This window comes from Struthio camelus, chromosome W (genome assembly GCF_040807025.1).
Source record: "Struthio camelus isolate bStrCam1 chromosome W, bStrCam1.hap1, whole genome shotgun sequence".
In the NCBI taxonomy this organism is placed as follows: domain Eukaryota; kingdom Metazoa; phylum Chordata; class Aves; order Struthioniformes; family Struthionidae; genus Struthio; species Struthio camelus.
This window is the reverse complement of record NC_090981.1, coordinates 69,084,406-69,105,791: the sequence shown is the minus strand read 5'-3', so window position 1 is coordinate 69,105,791 and position 21,386 is coordinate 69,084,406. Positions and strand designations below refer to the sequence as shown.

The 21,386-nt window shown below is 36.6% G+C and overlaps 1 protein-coding gene across 3 annotated transcripts in view; it reads right to left on the bottom strand.

The window, feature by feature from the left end:
* The window catches only part of LOC104138517 (WD repeat-containing protein 7), a 177,384-nt gene that overhangs the window by 135,882 nt on the left and 20,116 nt on the right, over positions 1-21,386 (bottom strand). For all 3 annotated transcript variants that reach the window (XM_068925161.1, XM_068925162.1, XM_068925163.1), the window contains 10 exons: positions 19,078-19,197; positions 18,498-18,643; positions 17,317-17,419; positions 16,138-16,279; positions 15,018-15,266; positions 13,895-14,115; positions 12,249-12,444; positions 10,994-11,208; positions 1,405-2,174; positions 749-837 (listed from right to left, as the gene is read on the bottom strand). In XM_068925161.1, coding sequence (XP_068781262.1) covers positions 749-837; positions 1,405-2,174; positions 10,994-11,208; positions 12,249-12,444; positions 13,895-14,115; positions 15,018-15,266; positions 16,138-16,279; positions 17,317-17,419; positions 18,498-18,643; positions 19,078-19,197 — 2,251 coding nt within the window. The remainder of the gene's footprint in view (positions 1-748; positions 838-1,404; positions 2,175-10,993; positions 11,209-12,248; positions 12,445-13,894; positions 14,116-15,017; positions 15,267-16,137; positions 16,280-17,316; positions 17,420-18,497; positions 18,644-19,077; positions 19,198-21,386) is intronic.

Here is a 21,386-nt window from a genome sequence, read left to right as displayed (position 1 = left end):
AACAGCAGCTACCTAATTTAGAGAAAGCACAGAAGGGGCCACTTCCTCTTTTGTCTCTTCGTTCACGGGAAGATGATATTTCTTTGGGGCTTCTGGCATCCAGAGGAAGCTCTATTTACCACTCCACTCTGCTCCAGTAGAAAACGCAGGTCTAATCTTGTGCACATCTTTCTCTTACATCACATATTGTTTTATATATGTATACTTAATCATTGTACTTATGAAAGAAAAGATATAGACTAGAAAAGACTATTAAAGGAGCCTAAACTATCACCCCTTGCCATCTTTCATAATTGCAATTGACGAAAGTAGTAGCAGAGGTAGAATTAGTGTTAAAACAAACATTTGTCTTCATCCTTCTTAAAAGGGAGAGGTAACATGTATATATTACTTACGTGTGTTTATCTTTAACCTTTAGTTTAGATATATTATAAGCATGTTTGTAGTTGGCCAGTCTGTGGACTTTAGATGCTTGACTGTCACCTGATCCTCAACAGCAGAATGCTTGGGAGCACTTAAAATATGCAAAAATTCAATGTCAGAGAATCACTCCATGACGGTATCACCACCTTATATAGATTTTTAAAAAGGTCTTAGTCATTAAAATTTTTGCCTAGCATATCACACTACTTTTTTCTCCCTCATTGTAGAAGCTAGCGATATTTTTTTTAATCACTTGATAGTTGACAACTTCAATGCCAAGAGCTGGAATGAGATATCAAATTGTTTTACAGAAGGCAATTTTTACCTTGCTTAATTTGTCCTTGAGCTGCATGACTTGAAATTGAAGGAGGTGCCTTCACTTTTGACATCTCAGGAGTGCCTGGCCTAGGAGGCCTAAACATGAAGCATGTGCGAAGGGGGAGAAGAAAGGGGATGGGGGAGGGGGAAAAAAAAAAGATTATTTGCTAAAGATATTGTAGCTAAACAAAGTTTGAAAGGCAACCCTGTAACAAAAGTCAGTTTAACATCAAAAATAGACCTCAGTTACAATTCCTAGGTAAACTTATTCTTTGATGAAATACAATGAAAAGCATAGCTATATGTTTTGATTGATTCAGAATTTGATCTACTAGTTATAAAAACTCTTTAAAAACAATAAGCATTCAAAATAAAGGACAAAAATGGCCTCTCATCCCTATCAGGACAAATTATAATAACTCTATATTATAATAATATTTTAAATTACATAAGTCCATTAAAAGCAATAAAGCTATCTTAGCATGAAAAATAATATACTGAAGAAAGAAGAAATACATGCTGTTCCTCTAGGTACCAAAGCTTATCACAGCCATTTAATACAGCAAATCCAAGAGTAAAATTAAACAAATTAAAATCTGTATTAAAATACAGACTCTGAAAGAAAGTTATCACAAGTTAAACAAAAGGAGTATTTTTCTATACCTTGTTGGACCTTTCTTCATATGGTCTCCAATAAAAGTGGCATTAGTCATACTCATCAATGTGTTTGCCAATGAAATAATAGACAGGAGATGCTGAGTGGTGACAGCACGTGATACACCGTATGTCCCCTTTCCTAGTCCTTCGGTAATGGACATTTTTCTTCCTAATTCCATACTATCATACGGCGGTTTACCTATAGACTGATTATAACCAGGAAGCATGAGAGACATGTGGCCTCCTCTAGACAGCAGGCCAAAGGACACAGAACAGTGTGGCTTAAGCATCCCAAGACGATTAAGGCAAAGCTCATCTAGAACAGAATTCAAGCCCCAGGCATGAAGACAAGACATAAAAAGCTTTGCTGTATCCATGGTTAGATTATATTCTAACAAGGTTAATGGTTTAGATTTGCTAGAGCGATATTCTGGGTCACCGTCTTCTCTCCTCTGTCTTATTGACTCTTCATCCTCATCTTCATCATCGAGGAGATGTTCTTTTATATTCTCTTTGATTGTTTCCTTGACCTGCTGGAAGAGAACTGCGGCTCGTTTGCCAGTCAGAAAAGAGCCTCCTTTGTCAGAACTGCCAGATGCTTTCTGTAAGTTCTCTGGGGAAATAAGTGCAGTATTAGGCCTAGAGGCTTCTTCCGTCAGTAGCTGAATAATCAGTGCTTCTACATCAAAGAAGAGCACATGTATATCCGGATCTGTTAGGTTGGTCTTTATAGCTTGAACCATCAGGGAGTTGTGTGAATATTTAGGTAAATTTCCCTGTAATTTAAAAAAAAAAAAAAAAAAAGAAGATATTTTGAAATTTTAATTGGATTACTTTCTTAATACTTTTCATGAAGCTAAGTCATAAACTGAGGAAGCTCTGAAAACTCACATAGGTGTAAACCATGTTATGAAATTGTTAGTGAAGAATTTTACAAGATTCTTTCTAGATGTCAGGAATAAGAAACTCGTGATCAAATATGACATCCCTAAAATTGAAAATCTCACTTACAGGAGTTTCAGACAAACACAGCTCTCTACATAAGAGGGAACGTCACATTTGTTACACAGAACATGAATTCTAACAGATAAGTTATACCCTAAGTACAAAAAAAATTCCAATATTTTGTTTTTATTAAGCTTAAAAAGCACTAAATATTTCACATTCGGATATAAGGAGAACTGAAAAAGCAATGTAGCCAAGGCTCCTACCTCTCGTCTCATCTATAACTCAGCCTTAATTTTAGTATCAGCTCTTTCAGTTTGGTATTCTCTTAAGTGTCCCTATTATTTCCACTCTCTACTGTCTTTTTTAAACCACAAATGCAAATTTAACGGCACATTAGGAATGTGGAAATTAACAATGTTTGAAGTTTTTATAAATACACTGTCTATATATGAAAATACATACACACTAAGTGTTTGCATATATATATATAAATAAAAATATATATATACAAAAATACTCAAGTAACTGATAAACTATATATTATATACAAATTATGCAGCCATTTTCATTCTGCTTCCAGAACACTAATAAATGTATTTATCAGTATGAATCATAGAAACACTTGTATATTCCACCTAATGTCTTTTACTTGGAAAACTGGATATGTATGCCTAGTTCTTCCCTCCCTCAAGGACTTTCTCTCTCAATGCAAGCTTTCTCTCTCATATTTCTAAACCTATGACTGCTTAATAATTTTGTACAGGATTTCATAGCAGGTGTTTGAAAACTGAATTTACCTATACATATATATACACGCATACATAGTTTACATATATTCCTTTTCCATTACAGCTATATAGACTCTAAAAATGGTGTTAGCTTTAAAAAACGTCTGCCATATCCCGTTCGATTACCGCTGCAGTGTACGGTGCTGTTTGAGCAGTAAGCATGCTATTGTAATTCCCAAGGTTTTTGCCCTTAAAGCACTCTGCTTCTTCTGTGGCTCTGATACCTCATCTTCTTATACCTGATTTTTAATAAGATCCCTTTTTTATGAAAAAAATCTTCAGAGATCTTCAGAGGAAAAACTGGCCTCCCCAACTTTTATATATGAGCTTTCTGCTTGGAAAGAGATCTCTCCAGAAGACGTTACGTTACTGTCCTGCAGTCAGGAGCAGCTGATGAGCCAACCGTAGTTTCTTCTGGGTTCACTTCTCACTATTAGACTATTTGTTTCTGAGTATTCTGAGTATTACTGAGTACTCTGAGCAATTCAAGGATAAGCTAAAGAGAGTCACATTTTTCAGATGCTAAGACACGGCTTCTTAGTTTTGTCTAAACATAATATGCACAAAGTTTGTTCGAGTTTATTTAAAGCAACCCGTTATTTTAGCTTCGACTTCGTAATCTTCAATTTTCCACCACACTGATACATTATTTTTTAATTTGCAAACTGCTAACTTAAAACTGCTAATATTTTGCTTACTTAGAATGAATATCCATGTATATTTTATTGTACGGTGTTGCAGTAGAAGAGAACAAGTGCTGATTACTGGTTGGCTTGCTGCACTCACTAGTTCTTGTTCATTTTTAAAGGATGATTCTCAATGAATACAAAATGAACGGTCCTTGGTGTTTCCACAGCCTCAGCTGTAGTTTCAGGCACTGAATTCAGCAATGACCGGTTTTCTCTTTTAATTCCCAATCATATTTTGTGTCTCTGAAACGATAAGTTATTGCCTTAAAGGAAGGTCTCCTGTGACACCTCCTCACGAGAGGTTTTCTCAGCTAGAACATCACCAACAGCAGCTCTGAATAGCGCTCTTTAAACGTTTTACATTGTTCTAGCGCACTGATATCGTAAAAACCACCACCAAGCAAGACAATAAAAGCATACACACACAGAGACATATTCCCAACACATATAAAACATCTCCCCACCAACGAACCGCAGACCTGGCAAAAAATTTTCAGTAACATCTACTGCTCCACAAGAATCAAATAACTCTTAATTTCTGTCTTTCCTCACATTAAAATCCGTTTCACTTATGCAATGAAATCAAGACTCTACCGGAAGAAAACTTCACATTTGGTCACAAGGGTTATGAAAGAAAAACTGAATGGAGACCATCATCTTCTCTTTCTTTTCTGACATTTCTCACAGAAGCTGCAGTGCTGATTAGTTCAGACCGCTACACAAACAGCCAAGGGGCCTAACAGAGTCAGCACGAGAGCACATACCCAAATCCTGTTCTTTTTTTCCTGTGGTCAACTCTGAGAGCAAAGAAGTTATGAGTTATAAGTTTGTCATGAGAAGCAAATCATGAATAATGGGAACCAGAATAGAAATAATTAAATGTCAATAAATAATAACTGCCAATTATGTTCCACAATGCACTGATTTATTCACATATTCCTTATTTATTACAAATCTAGTTGTTATTTTCTGAGAAGGTAACGTAGGCACCTTTTTATACAATGGTCTCTGGTAATGGTCTCAATGGTAAAATTAGAGGCAACAATGTAACACAAATATTTTAGCTGTTAATCACTGTTGCTCTCTTTTTTGCCCTTCGTGTGCTGGGTACCGTAACAGCGGTGCTGCCTTCAGCAGCCAGCAGTACCCTGATCAGAGCTGAGATACCTGCGCCTACAAGCGCAGCATTGAGGTTTACGTGAGCAGAAAGTTATACTGGATTCAGTGGGAATACTAGTACCCAAGTCTGAACGTACATCTTTGTGGAAACTAAAGAACAGTCTCTATACGTTCCGTTTGGAAAAAAAAAAGTCATTTAACATAGGAAGAAAAATAGTGATACATGCTGGAAGCAGATCTCTGCTCCCCTCTGCTGGCCCATAATCAAAACTACCAGCACACTAATTAGTGCTGGTAGTGCACACCAGTCTGCACTAATTAAAAGACAGACAAAAGCAAAAATGCAAGCTCCTTCTCTAAGGACTCAGTTAAAATTTTAAATGCCATTAATAGGATAAGCAAATTTACTACCTGCATAGCCTACTCTGACAGGTCAGTATTAGGGGGAAAAAAAAAAAAAGAGTTAGGATGCGTGGTAGCATGCTGGCAAGAAGGTGTTTAAGCAGGACATGGAACTGGAGGGGACCTCCAGAGATCGTCCTCCCTGCTCAGAGCTGGGTCAGCTGGAGTAGATTGCTCAGGGCAAGGAAAGCCTCTTCTGTACTGCCTTAACACACAGCTCCAAGGATATTTCTTTCCTAGTTTCCTTGAAGATAAATTTTCCACTTCTTTGTATTAAGTTTTTATTTTAATAGAAAGATAAAAATAAAAAAAAAGAAATCAGGTGTCATATTCGCTCTGTGGCAAAGTTCATAAAACCCTCACAAGGCCAGAAGTCATCCTCTCTCTGTATTTTGCACACAAATATGCATGCTGCAAAGCCCAGGAGAAGCTCTTTCTTAAGCTCTCCTCTGATGATTTGTACTGATATGCTGTTTAGTCCATCAGCTAAACTACCTTTGATACTTAAGCCTACTTCTAAAATTTACGTTACAGAGACAATAGAGATGGAACAAAGAAGCAGAAAGTGATGCTGTTTGCAAAGACTAAGAGGCAGCACTGCTGAGCCCAACTCCAAAGGCTGAAAAATTTGAGTCTGAATCTAGGACTGCATCTAGGCTCTGGGTTTCCTCGCACAACTATACAAATAATTAAATTGTATTTGTGAACTACTGGAAGATTGATCAAGCATATAAAAAAAAAAGAGAATATATAATCTGAAAGGCCTAAGGACTATATTAAATCTGTTTTAAAATAACGCAAACAGCAGCAAATTAAAAATAAGAGGCTATTCAGCACCAGCTCTTGTGCCGTACTCTCCCCCACACTGCAGTTCCGTAAAAATTTTACATCACACTAATTTTTCCTGGGATACATCCTACATTGCACTCTAGTTTTAACATTCTGAAGAGCAAATAATGTTAAAGTTATGCTTTATATTACATATTTTTGAAATTCAAGCTATTTATGAGATACCAATTCAGAAAAAGAGCTCTTTTTGCTAGTCATCCTTTGACTCCAGAGACTAATGTGTAGGCTCACCCTCCAGCTGTCAATTTAGCACAAATACAAGTATTTATTTACTGCTCACATTGGTAAGGAGTCTGTTGCTATATTGGCTCAGTAATACCCATACAAATTGCAAACTTGTGCGTCTAAACATACACACACAAACATGTCACGGCTATGTACGTGGGGCTCAACAACAGGTAATGAACGCTTTTCACAAGTTACTACGGACACCTCCATTTGAATGTGTCACATAAACTGAAACACTTAGGAATCAGCTAAGCCCATTAAAATCTTGCTTTAAACACTGTTAAAATCTTTCTCAAACCATAATTAATTTTCAGCATTTAAGTTAAACTGGTTCCATTTATATCTGCTCATATATATATATTTTACTAATACTTTTTTTTTTTCCTCTCCAAATTGTGGCTATGTGGCAGGCCAGAAAAAAAATTTCAAGCTATGGCTTCATATAGCTCCATCTTTAGAAAGGTCTGCAGGAACGTGTGCAGCACGTGTAACGTGGCGGGGGGGGCAGACCAAAGCTGACTCCGTTGCTCAGTGCTAGCGCAACACAAAAAGGATAAGTCTTCCTTACTGTGGATCTGGAGCATAGGCTGGACCCTTGTCTACACATCAATATTACAAAATTAACAGAAGGTATACAATTGAGCAAGTACTCCAAATTTATTAAATGGCACTAAATCCAGATTTTTAAAAACTCAACCTGAAAAACAACGGGATAAAAAGAAACTGAAAGAGGAGGAAGCGTCAAAAACAGTAACGTCAATGGGGGAATAACATCCAGAGGAATACTGAAAAGATTGTTTTGGTTGGTGAAATTAAGTATTTATTATTACTCATCTGGAGGGCAAAACAAACAGTTTATTTGGTGCATAACCTTATGTCCTTGCTAAATTTAGAGAAAAAAAACGTGAAAGTAGTACCGACTTACAGATAATGAAAAAGAAGTTTAAAAACCTTAAACTCCAGGAAGGAAAACCATTACCACTGAGAGCACAAAATGAACACATATAAATGAAAAAAGAAAACAAACAAACAAGTGGCGTTCGCCCGCCTCCATCATTAATCTGCTGTGAATCTGAAAGGCTCAGACTTGCATAAAAAATGAGTAGAAATATTTCATTTATCTGAACAATTACTCTTCAGCCGAACTAGGTCATGCGGCTGTGGCTAGATTTAGTGGTCAGCATAGATTAGGCTCTAAGCAACAATGTAGCCTGCAGTAGCAAGTTAAAAGAATAGGTACTCTAATCACTCTCTTTCACATAGCAGATCTTTTTAAACAAAATAGAACAAATAATCTTAGTGACCTCTCGCAATACCAAGCTCTGCTACAACTCGAACCAGTATTTCTAGTGAAGTTCAGGAGATGATCGAATGTTTCTAATATAATACATACCTCAAGAAAAGCAACAGCCATCAATTCATGGCCCTTAAGTGTCTAAAAATGTAACTTCAATAGACAACAAAATTCACTTCATTGTTTCCAACTGAAAATACATATATATTTGTATTCTATGGGCTGAAATCTTTAAGTTGAAGAACTTGAACAATTCCTGTCCATATGGGACACCAGTAACTCTCAATGCATGAGATCTGCTCCAAATCCCTTTGGATTGCCACTGCCCGGTCCCCGAACAGCTGATCCATCTCCTTCACCTCCTGCCTACCTGCTGGGTCGGCATTAACGGAAGGAAAAGAAGATCTTGGACAGTAGCCTTCAGCACTGGCGGGCTATGAAGAACCCAGCGTCAGGTAATTCTGATCAACAGCCGCCTCAGTTAAATTACTGTTCACGGTCCTTGCCCTTTCTGAAACACCACACACAAGTCCGAGGCTAAACACCACTGTGGTACAGGGGGCCAAACACCCCAAAAAGCAGCATTATCAAGAGAGGTTAGAGGCTACATGATGCAAGAGGATAAAATTCAGCTAGTTCACCCAAATCAGTTCTTTGTAGCCTGCATTCATTCATCCAAGGGAAAAAAGCATTCACAAAACTAGGTCAGTTTTTCAGTGAAATCAAGGTGCTAGAAGTGGGACTGTAAGGAAAGCCTGCCTACAGCTTTCAGCACAACATTGACCAGGGTGAGGGGAAAGGAGGGATTTGGGGAAGCAGTTTCTCTGTCCCACAACACAAACAGAAATAATCCCATACTACAAAGTCTTCAGCAAGCACAAACAAGGCGGTCAGCTGACAATGAGCTTCTGATGAGGCAAGGTGGTCTTCAAAAGCCTCCTGCGGGCCGGCTGTGCTCAACTGGCACAGACGGCCAAGGTAGTGCACCATGAGAAGAGTCGGGTCAGGTGAGACCACAGGTCCACGCAGCCCAGCAGCCCGTCGCAGACAAGCATGACCACGGGGCAACCGCACAGCGGTGCTTCCCAGGGCAGATGCTCAGGTACCACTGCTCCATGGCTCAGGACCTCACCGAGTCAGAGCTGGTTTCGTTCTCATTGAGAGATTTGTGGGGGGAGGCCCGGTGGGTGGACAATCCAGTATTTAAGGAAAAATAGATGGATTAGCTTTTGGTAAAACAGGCCACGATACCAGAAGGAGGCTCTCTCAATTGGTATTGCCAAGCTCCACGGATGCTCTAACTGAACAAATGGATGGATCTAACTTGTAAGAAGAGTGAAGGAAAGAAGAGGGTTTGGATTATTTGTTTTGGAGGACATCACTGTCTTGTATAAGCCATGCATTTGTGAGTATATACACATCTGTTAATTGAACAGCAACTGGAATAATCTTATCATAAGGAAATCACCAACACTTTGGCATTTTTTTTTTAATTTTTAGTCAAGCTAGAAACACAGCAACTACAGAAAACATTCAGATAGCCTCCATATGCGTATGCCAGTGTTATGCGATATTCTGTCAGAATACATTTATACCAACCAGATATTTCCTGTTGTTTATAATTAAGCTCTTTGCTAATTTTATTACAATCAAAATGAAGGAAATGGTGTTTTGCACAGTTCCATGCATTTACCACCACATTTCAAATTTCTCCTCAAATCCCTTCATGGTGTTTGGTAGCCTATGTTATTAATTCTGAAGGGAACTAAAATTGTTGTGAAATTAAAAACACTATAAAATTAAAAATCCCCCCACATATACCCTCCCCCACAGGTTCCAACTGCTAAGATAGGTATACTAATTCACTATATTGCTTCTATTGCTTCTATTATGAGATTTATTTATAAAAACTAACATGAAAATGTAGGACTTTGACAATTTAAATTTAAATAGATTCACCATCATAACTGTCTATATTCATGATGTAAAACATAGAATTTTAGTTTTCCCAACAGCAAGCAAAATATTCCTTATTCCTTTTTTCTACAATATGCATCTATGTCTACTCACTCTTTAACCCCTACTCCAGTAAAAAACAAAAAGAAAAAAAATACAGCCCTTCACTGTCATCTAGATATAGCCTGCAATATCCTGGAGGCTGAAGTCAGAAAGGTGTTCCTGATAGGATTTCTCTCAGAGAAGCCCATAATCCCTGTACAGAAGAAAGACAGTGGTGAAAGAAATCCCTAATGGGTGGAGAGCGGCAAGAGAAATCCCAGCAGCTCTTTCAACATCCATTTTTCATAAAGAGATTATTCCTCCAGCAACCTTTAACTTCTTAGGCTTGCCTCTGCAAATGTATAATTCTTCTCCCTTATAAATTGGGCAAGTATTACCACTGCTAAAGGACTCAGCATGTTCACAAGTAAAATATAAGGCTAGTCTCTTATCTAGAGCTTTTAATCACTAATTTACTGTAAAACATACTACTAAAACTGGGAACAAGTCTGTAAAAAAACCACAGAAATATTGTATGATGGGCTGAAAATATAAAGTGTTTCATCACTGTCATAACAGATTTTTTTCTTCTCTCAAATTTTTATTCTCACTTTGTTTTTACCAAAACCGTCCTTCCATATGCAGTACAAAAAAATTATTCAATTCAGAAAAGAATTAAGTATGCACACCTGAACTTATATAGTTTTACTATGTCTGTTCTTAATCGATATTGTGATATTTATGAGTTAAATACATACTGCCATTACAAACGTATTGAACAATATTTAAAAAGAAAGTGTTAAAATTTAATAATAGTTGAGACACAGGTAATATCCTTCAGGAAGCAGGAAATTTTCTCTCTAAATTAACAGGTTTAGAGAAAATATTTTAACTTGTCTTTTTTCAGAAGCCAACTTCTGAGAGCCAACTTACAACTATGCTGTAAACTTAATAAAATAAATGTGTTACAGTTATAGAAGGAATTCAACTAATACTTCTAAATATGAGAAAAATCTCAATTTCGATTCCTTCCGGGTAAGTAACTACACTGAACAAGGCTCAAACTGTTAGTCCAAGAAAACATACCTCTGGGTAACCTAAAGCTAAACGCTAACGCTAACCTAAAGCGTTAAAGTCAGTCTGGGTCTTTCTATTAAAATTATAAACTGCTTTGGATAAGACCCTTTAAGTTTACAACGATGAAGGCTTTCCACGTTCATTTCATTGTTTATGAAAATAAATGTTCCAGATATTGCATTAAAAACAAAAACACAACTTACTTTGTCAGATGCTTCTGAAGCTAAAAGGTTAGTGGCAAGAGTCTGTAGTTTCTGATGGGCCACGTTTTTCAGGGCAGCAAGACTACGTCTTGTCATGGCCTGCTTCAGGTTGACGGCCGGATGACTGAGGGAGTCTACAGCAGCTGGAACTGCCTCATCACAAGCGCTCAAGATTTCAACGGCTGTTATTCCCATCACACACCTGTCCAGCGCACCTTTGCATATTTTGAAAAGCATTAGCTTAGCAGAAACAATTCAGAAAAGTCCAAAACATCACAAGTACCGTGTGTGAAAATAACTTACACCATAGGATGCTATGCCTAAAACTTCTGGTTGTGTATAAGCTATTTTTAGAACTCATATTCCTAACGGGATTTTTTTCCCCTAAACATTTTCCCCTAAACATTCCCTTGACATTTTTAGTAAAAGGATATTTTCAATCATTTCAAATTCCTTCTCCCACCCAGCTACCTGTGTGGCTTACACTGTCTATGATGGTTATCAGGTTTTTTTTTTTTTTTTCCTTCCTAGAACTTTGATAACAACAACAAAATTCTCATCTAGTTTTCATAATAAGCTGAAAAGAATATTCAGACATCATTACATGTTTGGGTTTTTTTTCTTAACTCAATTATAATCGAGTTAGAAGGTAGGCAGCTACTTACAGTATATATTTTGATGCATTATTCCTTGTCTTCTCCCTTTCAAATACCACAAACACAAATTTCTACAACATAGCTGCTATTATTTTATGCCCTTGTTACCCATTCTGTTCAGGAAACTAAGAACAAGCCTTAAGTCTTTTAAAATACTTCAAAACTAAAATTTTAACCATTAACTTTTTTTTTTTTTTTAATTTATGATTATTCTTCACGCTGCAAACTCTTTCAGGTTTAAGATGATGCATTTCTACACTAAGCTTCAAGTAACTTGCACAAACACTAATAAATTTAGGGGACGTTATGTGCTGCCAATGTGAGCATTTCCACTGTTCTCTGTAAAGATAATTAGGAAATCACATAGGGGGAAAAAGCCACAGTGAGCTATACTTCTCCAGAACTAAATGAGTTCTTCAAAATACTGAAATATGTATACTTAAATAATCTGTAAATTTAGGAAAGATTTGGAGAGCGAAATCTTTAAATATAAATGTGTGAAAAAATTTAACTCATCTCCCTGAGATGCAACTTAGAGAACTATTAGCAAATATAATTTTTTCTTTTTCAGAAGTCACTATCTTTGCATTAAACCTTACCAGTATCCATTTGCCAGACATACACAGATCCATCCGAACACCCCACCACCAGGTAGTCATCTGAAGGCCTCCACTTTATTACTTGGATAGGAAAAAGGTGACGGGATGCCAGCATGATACATTTTTTCTCCCGCAAACTCAGAAGACCTACTGAGTGATCACTGGCAACAGAGCAAATACAGTGCTGGACTCTTGCCTTAGGAAAAAACAAACAAACAAAAAAAAGAATTATTTTGATCATAATAAAATTAGTTTTCATTTGATAAAATACTCTTCATCAGACTGGCGATAAACAACCTATTTTATAAGCAAAACGCACGGACATCAGCCTATGACAAAGTTGCTATTGACTTCACCAGAACCAGAATTTCATCCACAGAATCCAACCACTTGCACATCGCAGAGCAAATGGGTATGAGAACATCTTGCCTTCTCAACATGACCAAGTGATATGGCTACCTCAGACAAAAAAACCAATAACAGTATTTCATATTTATTATGATACATTTCTTTGATCTTATACAGTAACTATGAAGAACATCTTTCAATTTTTCCACAAAAAAGAAAATAAAATTGCTCCACCCTCTACATGCTTTTCAAGTATTTAAAATTTGAAAGGATCAAAACAGTCATAAAAATAATAAAATAAATTATTTGACAAACAGATTCAGTCAGCTGATAAAACAGTTCACCTTCAAATAAAATACAGAATACTTGACTCCGTCACTTTTATTCAAATTTTTATGCTACAGGCAGAAGTGCTTTAGCCATCACACCGACGTGCGTTACTTCGTAAAACGAAGAAAAAAAACGAAAGGTCAAGTATTTTGACTTATAACAAAGAAAATATATTGCCCTGCACACACACTTGAAAGAACTACTCTTTAAGTAGTTTTAAATCTTATATATTTATTTTTTCCAGTTTCTCCGAGACTTTATTTGACTGTAGACTAATAGTTAGATGTTTTTATTTTAAAAAGTGTACATCTACCTTTAGCTTAGTTCAACTTAGTTCTTGTTCTTCGCAGTTCTTAGTTCTAACTCTCTAGTCTTTTTTAGAGTTGAGACCCAGGGAGGAAAAGAGCATACCAGTAGAGCTAAGTAGTGCAGAGATAAAGCAAATGGGCTCGAGGAACAGAAGAAGTAAGAAAATGAGGATAACTAAGCAGAAAAATGTTGTTCAAGAAGAATAACGGAAGACAAAAGGAAATAAAGGGCAAGGAAATTCTGATAAGCAAAAGAGAGAAACCAGGATTTTCTTTCAAACAAGTTAATGGCAATTCGCTCATAAAACTCTTCCTATTCACTCAAATTATGAAAAATAAAATGTGACAACCGCTGTGGATGTTTCCCTGTCACATTCCCAAGCAGCTTCAGGGCCAAGACTTTGCTTCCACGGGGTAAAAACCTCCCACTGTTAATGCTGTATATCACGCAATGCCAACCATTTCTTTACCTATGTTTTAATATCCAGTTTTTCCACTACTTTTAGTCCTCTACCTAGATAGATCATGATGTTAAAAAAAAATGAAATTAACAGAGCAATTAAACTCTTTTTAAATATCTGCAAGAGTTATACTTTGGCTCAATTCTAAACCTGCAGTATTTTTATTACATTCACATTCTCGAGAAGGATTCAGACTTACACTACAGTTTTCTGGTGGAACTAGAAGCTGTGTAATTTCTCCACCATGTACACAGAAGATATGTTTCATCTCTCCAGAAAATATATCCCATATGATGACTGAGAAATCCACACCACCTGAGATCAAATACCTTTGATCATAACGAGAAGAAACCTGATGAGGATAGAGTAAACATGTAATTTTGTTTCGATGGCCTCGGAGAGTCCGGTGAGGTGGCCAACCTGAGAAATTTAGAGGTGGGGGGGAAGAGAGAAAAATTCATTAGAACAGTTTCCAATACAGGATACTAAGAAGCAGTCTGCTCTCGATTAAAAAGATAGAGGCATGTTGCAGTTTGTCCTGAGCTCTTTAGAATTTTTATGAGGTTAAGAGTCACCAGCAGAGAACTGCAGAATAACGTAACTGACTTTGAGGAAACTGAACTTTGCATAAAAATTCACTGATGTTTGAAATTATATACAGTAAATCAATTAAAAACAGAAAATATTATAACTGGGAGCCTTATATATCCACTTAAGAGAAGAATATTTAAGTATCTTTTTCATTTACCAGCATATGTAAAAATTTGAGACAAACACATTTGTTCTGAAACACCAAGATAAAAACATTAGGACAAAATTATCTGGAACCAGAATGTACAGCAGCAGGCCAATGTATAACATACTTTAACTACGTGATACACAAGGAGGAATTCTCTTTTAAATGCATTACTTTCCCAAGGAGAGCTTCAAAGGCACACTACTACTCTAGCTGAACGTGCGGCCCAGACAATTCTGGGTAGAAGAGAGACGATCTCCCCCACTGTAATGTTGCTACTGCATCTCAGAAAGAATCCAGGAGAAACACCTGAACCTTTCCAGTGAAGGGACATCCCAGAAAACTGACGCAAGCTGGCCACACTTAATTTTTCACTTAAGTTTCTCATTACATAATAGAACAGAGACCTTGTTAAGAATACGGTTATATGATTTCTCCACTTTCTCCTCTCCCCCCACTTTTTAAACCATATTTATAAAACAACTGAATGCTCACTTCTTGAAACTATTTCTCATTTCAGTGTATCGAGTAAGAAATCAGCACGTTCGGTAATCCAACTGTGCTTTTCTAAAACTTATTTCCATACCTCTCCTAAGCATATGCTCTCCTTGCAGAAGCTGAACTATAGCAGTTTGCGTTGCTGGCACAATAACGATGCTTCCATCTTCACGACCACAAACCAGACGCCCATGCGCTGGGATATATACACTCGCTGTCACTTTAAGCGGTTCATTGATGTTTGGTATTAAGCTTAATTGGTCTATAATTCCAGCAGGGTGAGGGGTAAGTTTATTAAAAGCTTCCTGTAGGGATACTGAGGTGGTTGCTTGTAGTCCTGTTCAAAAGGAGAAAAAGAGTTTAAAAAAAGGGAATGAAATGCAAAGATTTTCTGAGAAGATGTCAAGGCCTGCTTTTAAATACACTATGTTACAACGGTTCAAACCAAGTACAATACATATGCTGGAAATTAATTCACCAGCTACATGAGCGCTGTTACTGCAACACATGGAAACAATGAACACTTGTGAGAGAACTGAAAAAGTACATGATTTAAGCTACAAGAGGAAGCTACATACAGAGATGGCAATGATCAGAGCTGGTATTCGGAAAGTAAAACAGGTAAAAATTTAACTCCTGCAAAGTACTCATAGTAAATTAAGATTTTGATGATATATTTAAAACTTAAATTACTGTAACTCTTACAATAAGCTAATAATTTAAAACAAAAACAAAAAACTATTCAAGCAACACAGATTTCATTTGAAACTTCAGTAGTTCACATCAAAAAAATCTGAACAGGAGGAAAAAATGGTTGGTAACCTGAAATTAAAAGGTTGCTGAGGGACTGCCCAAGTGTTGGAAACAAAGCTGGATCTACTGCAAAAACAACCCAACAAGCTTCCTTCATTTCTGTTTATTCAAGTATTTCCAAGACTTTTCTAACCTACTCCTCCATACACTCCACCTTTCTCAACGTGCATCTTGACACAGAAGTGAGTTAAGCAAATGCAGTATAAAAATTATATATACACTTATATGTCCAAGCAACTATGAAAATATGTCGTGTAAGGCTCAGGGAAACATGATTGATGCATTTGTAAGAAAAGTAACAGTATTTCAGCCAGCTACAGAAATCACATAACAAGAATTTAGACAGACATGTCCATTAAAAGGTTCTTGGCAGCAAGATCGTTAACTAAGTATACCTTCTGCACTGTCCTGTTGTTCAAATGTATCAGGCACACTCCAAATACACAGTCTCCCTGAAGAGTCTCCTTGGATTAAGAGTTTATTGCAAAACTCTCTACGTCCATAGAAGAATCGAGTAACTGGGGGACATATTAGTAACTGTTAAAATAATAATAATAATAAATTAGAACAACTTCAGGCACATGTAAATCATGTACTAACCTCAAAATTCACTTTCCACAAAATCCACTGTACCTTTTAAGATCAAAATGGGAACTAGCCACTCTAGACTTTAGCCTTTCCATAGGAGAAAGGATAAATATAGTAATATGAACCAGCAGAAACTGTGATTAGTTACAAAATATGTCACAGACTTAGGGGAAGAGGGAAATTTTAAAACTGTTTACATGCATATAAAATATAAAGTTGTTGATGTTTTAACAATAAGTTTAAGATACACCACTCAGTGAAAAAGTTCAAAAACAGAAACAAAACATGTTACGAATTGATCGACAACACAAAGTTTAAAAAAACAATTAAACAAAAAAGTATAAGAGTATCAATGTCCAAATTTGGCAACAAATTAAATGGTTAATATTTTTAAAAATCCCTATAATAGTCTTGTAATAACAGTATTTGTAAGTTAGACTTACTAATAGTACTGTACGTTACTAGATGTAATTACACAACAGCCTCAAGCTGTATTAGTTTATAGCACATACAGTTTACTGTACAACATAAGAATGAATCCTAATTCGAAGAGGATTTGGGCCAGAAAAATGGGGTCTTACTTCCTTTGCAAAAATTTAGGCATTCAAAACCTAAGCTGTGATAGTAAAAATACTTCTTCAGTGATTGCCTAACCATTAGGCACATCACAGCTTGAGTTGTAATTCTCCAGGCACTGATGCGCGGTAAGCTGTTAGTACAAAAGAACTGAAGATTCACTGGACCAGAGACTAATCACAATACTTATATGACAATAAAAAAAAACAAACCACAAAAAAAACAGAAGGTGTATTATATCAGTTACTCTCCTAAACATCTACTTTTACTGGAACAAGAAACAACCCTAAATGTCTACTTTGAAGGAGAAGAGGTCACTTGCTATGCTAAGTGAGTTTCAAGTCTTTAGAAAAAGAAATGCAGTACACAAGACAGTACAGATAAGAAAATCCAAAGGAAATATCTTTTACCTGTTTATCCGCTCTGTCCAATACACTGTACAATAAAGGTGGAATTAAATTTTCTACTGCTTTTCCCACACCACTGCGAAATGAATCACTAGCTGGTAGACAACTGGGTTTGCAAACAAAAAAAAAGGAATAAAATTCCCTAAATTAGTAGAAAGGGATTACTGTATCACCAGATAAAGAATATGTTAGATTCTTTTTACTTTCAAAAGAAAAAACAACCCCCTAAGCCTCTAACTATTACTTTTTTAATTGTTAATACAGTGTATAGCAGATCATTACAATAACTTTAATGTCCTCAGTCAATAAATGTTCCAAATAAATAAAAATTGTTCCAAATGTTTTCAGCTCAGTCCCCACACACATTCATAACTGAAGAAAAGGAAAGAAAGAAGGCTGGCTTTAGGGTCTACTCCAGAGTTCAACATATTTGGCTTCAGACAGATTCAGGAGCTAAATGCACCAAACCCAAAGGATATGAGATGGGAAAGAAATTTTCTCATCTGATTTATCACAGAAGGTTCAGGGATCTCTCGGAGAAAACTAGTACCTTCACCCAGAACAAAGCAGCACGTGCACAATAAGAAGTAAAAAATGTCAAAAGAGAGCCATAAAAGTTCCTTTATTTTAATTTTGTCTTTCTAAATCTGCTTAACCCCTGCAACAACTAATTTTAATTTAACTTTATATTTTTATATTTATGTCCACAAAACAACTGTTCACCCCACAGAGCCCTTAAAAGGCTTGGAGAGTACACACCTATAATACTATCATTTACATTCTGCTTCATATAGCCAAATTCTATTTCTTCCTTATGGAAGAAGGTTTTAGGAAATATTTAAAACATACATTTGATTTCAATTTGTTTATGACACTTATTCAACAGCAAAATGCAACCCTTCCCATCACACATTCTCCAACAGCTACCATTATGAAGTGAAAGAGAGTTACAGTAGCATCAGAAAATAGCGAGACAATCTTTGATTTTAAATTACTGAGCATTACCTCTATGCGATACATTCTGGGGACACACACTTTAAAATATGCTCATGGAGTATTAGTTTCTACAACTTTCATATAATTTTGTAAAGAAATACAAGCCAAAAATACTAAGTGTTTATTCAAAGCTTCTCTTTTTTTATCTCAACAAATAAAGAAGTAGACAGTGTTTCCTTTCTGAGTACCTGGCTGGTAATTTGTATATAAAACTTTGCCCATCTTCTGTCCATACAATCACTTTATCAGCTGACACAAAGTCACCGCCAGTCCAGGTCTGTTCATTCTCGCTAGGGACTGAACATAAGAGGGAATAATCTCCAGCATCAAAAACCTGCAAAGAAATAGAAAAGTCTATCATTAACCAACTACAGATTAAAACGCCCAGATAGCAGCTAATTTCAGTATTTCAGCACAGACATATTAAATTGTCTTAGAACAATACTTACTTAGGATACAGAAAATTTATTAGAAAAAAAAAAAAATCTAACATCTACCTAATGACTACAGGACTATCCAAAATGTTATAAATATGGCAGGATGTTACATTATATCACATATTTTGTCTAGGTAAAAGTAATAGGCCTTGTTTTATTGAAATAAAGCAATATATTCCCTACACTGCAAGACAATATACTTTTAAGGGATTACACTCAATGAACTCTAGAGTTTGAATTTATAAAAAGAATAAACCTTTTGGTCTAAATGCCTTACTGGCGTTTATCTATAGTGAAAAAAGCCAGCTTTCGTTCAACTGGCTTTCCTTACCCTCCAGTATTTGGAGCACACTACCAACAATGACCGTTGGGTAAATGCACAGAAAGAAATGCTTTGGCAGTTTTGACAATAAATAGGTTTAGACTCCTCTTCAAATACTGGCGTAGTATCCTAAAAAAAAAAAAGAAAAGTTACATTAAATTAATTGTATTCTATTTAAAAATATGAATTGGAAATTAAATAGAGCTATATTAGCTTCTGTCATAACAACAGTACCTTCAAAGAAGGACATTTCCTGACAGTTAAAATTTTGCTCAAATCAAAAATGTTTCTATAAATCCTAACTGAAACAAACACTCATGTTTTATTTTGATACCCTCATGGGTATATCATCTGTTGAATATCAATCTTCCTGTGATGAAGAGTCAAGTCTGCAGACTCTGTCACAGGTGCAAAGGTAGCATTACACAGAAAAACACAACCAAAGCAGCAATACGTAAAAAATTCCCTTGGAGAGACAGACAGAAAAAAAAAAAAAAGACATCAACTGGAATAAAGATGCCATTTTTTTAATCTAAAGATTCCTTTATAGCCGTAATTAGGTGCAAATAGCGTCCAGCACATCAGCAGAGTTGGAAAGATGAGAACTGCTGAATATGCAAGCCCCTGTTTCCTCCCCAACTCATTTCCACTAGCTCACGTCTCAGTTTTCTGCAGCAGTCTCACCCTTGGCTAGAGGTTAAAATTCAGCCACTGCTGACCACGTTCTTCCAAGATTCAGCCTAGCGCTACCAAATAGCACGGCACCTTACCCACTGGGCACTGCACCCTTTACTGAGCTAAGGGCGTTATGCTGGTCTGCTGCGTTGATGCTGTACCTTGGCCAACAAGGACAATTCCTCTGGAATCCCGCCAGCTCCACCTCCAAGCAAAACCCTCCCTTTTGATTGCACTGAGGGTGCTTACTGCTAACCTGGCCAGATCCAGAAAACACATGAACTAGGCTCCCACGTCAATCCTCACTTGCAAACTCTCCTGACTGTCCATCTTCACTCTGACCCCGAAGGATAGCGGTGACTTGGCTGCTCCACATCTTTTCCTGATTTCCTTTTTCAGGAAAACCAGAGCTGAAACAACCAGAAGACTACAGACTGAATGCTTTGCTGGCCTCTAACCAGGAGATGTATATGGCAACCTGTCTGTGCAATTCCACTCACTTTATGAAAATGGAGAACCTTACGAAACTAGCTAAAAACCAAACCCTATTAATTAAGACAGGGTAGAGGAAAGCAGCTCAGCCAAGCAATTATGGCAGAAGCAGGGACTCAGCTGTCCCAGGTGCAGCTCCTTGCTCTCTTACAGATCTCTCGCACAAGACAGAATTTTCCTGGGATATTTTTTCCTCACCTTCAAAGTGGGAAACAAACGTTCTGCCCAACACACATTTATACACAGAAACCAGTTAAGTGCTCAGAGAGTATGACAAAAGTATTTAAAACTGACAGTCTCTACACACACGCACAAAATCAGATAATAAGAGAAAACCCAAGTGAATCTTTTTTTGCTCAAACTCAATTTAGGAAGATGACAGAGAACATGCAACAGAAAAGGGACTCCTCTGAGTTTCATAAGATGACAGATGGCCAACTTCTACGGAAAAACCAAACACTTGTAGCCGTTCTTATTCTATCATTCTTCATAAGAAGATCTGCAAGAGCATGTGGTATCTTGTCTTGCCTAACAAATTCCCCAGCTTCTCCGGAGAGATTAGCAGTGCCTGTTTGGTATTGTCACCCTCAGTGAAATACCCTGCTTGCAGAAAGTCAGCTGAAACTAAGTAGATTCAGCTCTGACTTCATTCTTTCAGGGTTCCCAATATCCTACACAGACTATGACAAAACCCCTGTTCAGTTATGTCTTTGTGTTTCTCACTTTCAGAAGAGCCAATACTCTCTATTGCTAACACCTTTATGTTTAATGTAACTTTTAAATGTGATATTAGGTAGAATAGTAGTAGTTGCATGACAAGGGTTTCCAGAAAGAGCTCTGAAGTGATCAGATATCATATAATTTCAACTAGGTTGAAACTGTGAAACAAAAAAATTGAATAACGACTTTGAGGTACCCTTATAGGATCAAAAGCAAGGAATTCCATTATATTGGTCTTCCCAGCTAATTCAAAATATGTTGCTTTTGTGCTATAAACATTTCTGAAATCAGAAAACTGAATTTGTTTTTCTATATATAATAAAATTATATTTTCATAGCTGCTAACCATCTGCAAAAGTATCCAAGTAATATACATTTCTTATAGGAAGTTTCTGTGAATGGTTAATTTGTAAGACGTTTATGAGAAGTAT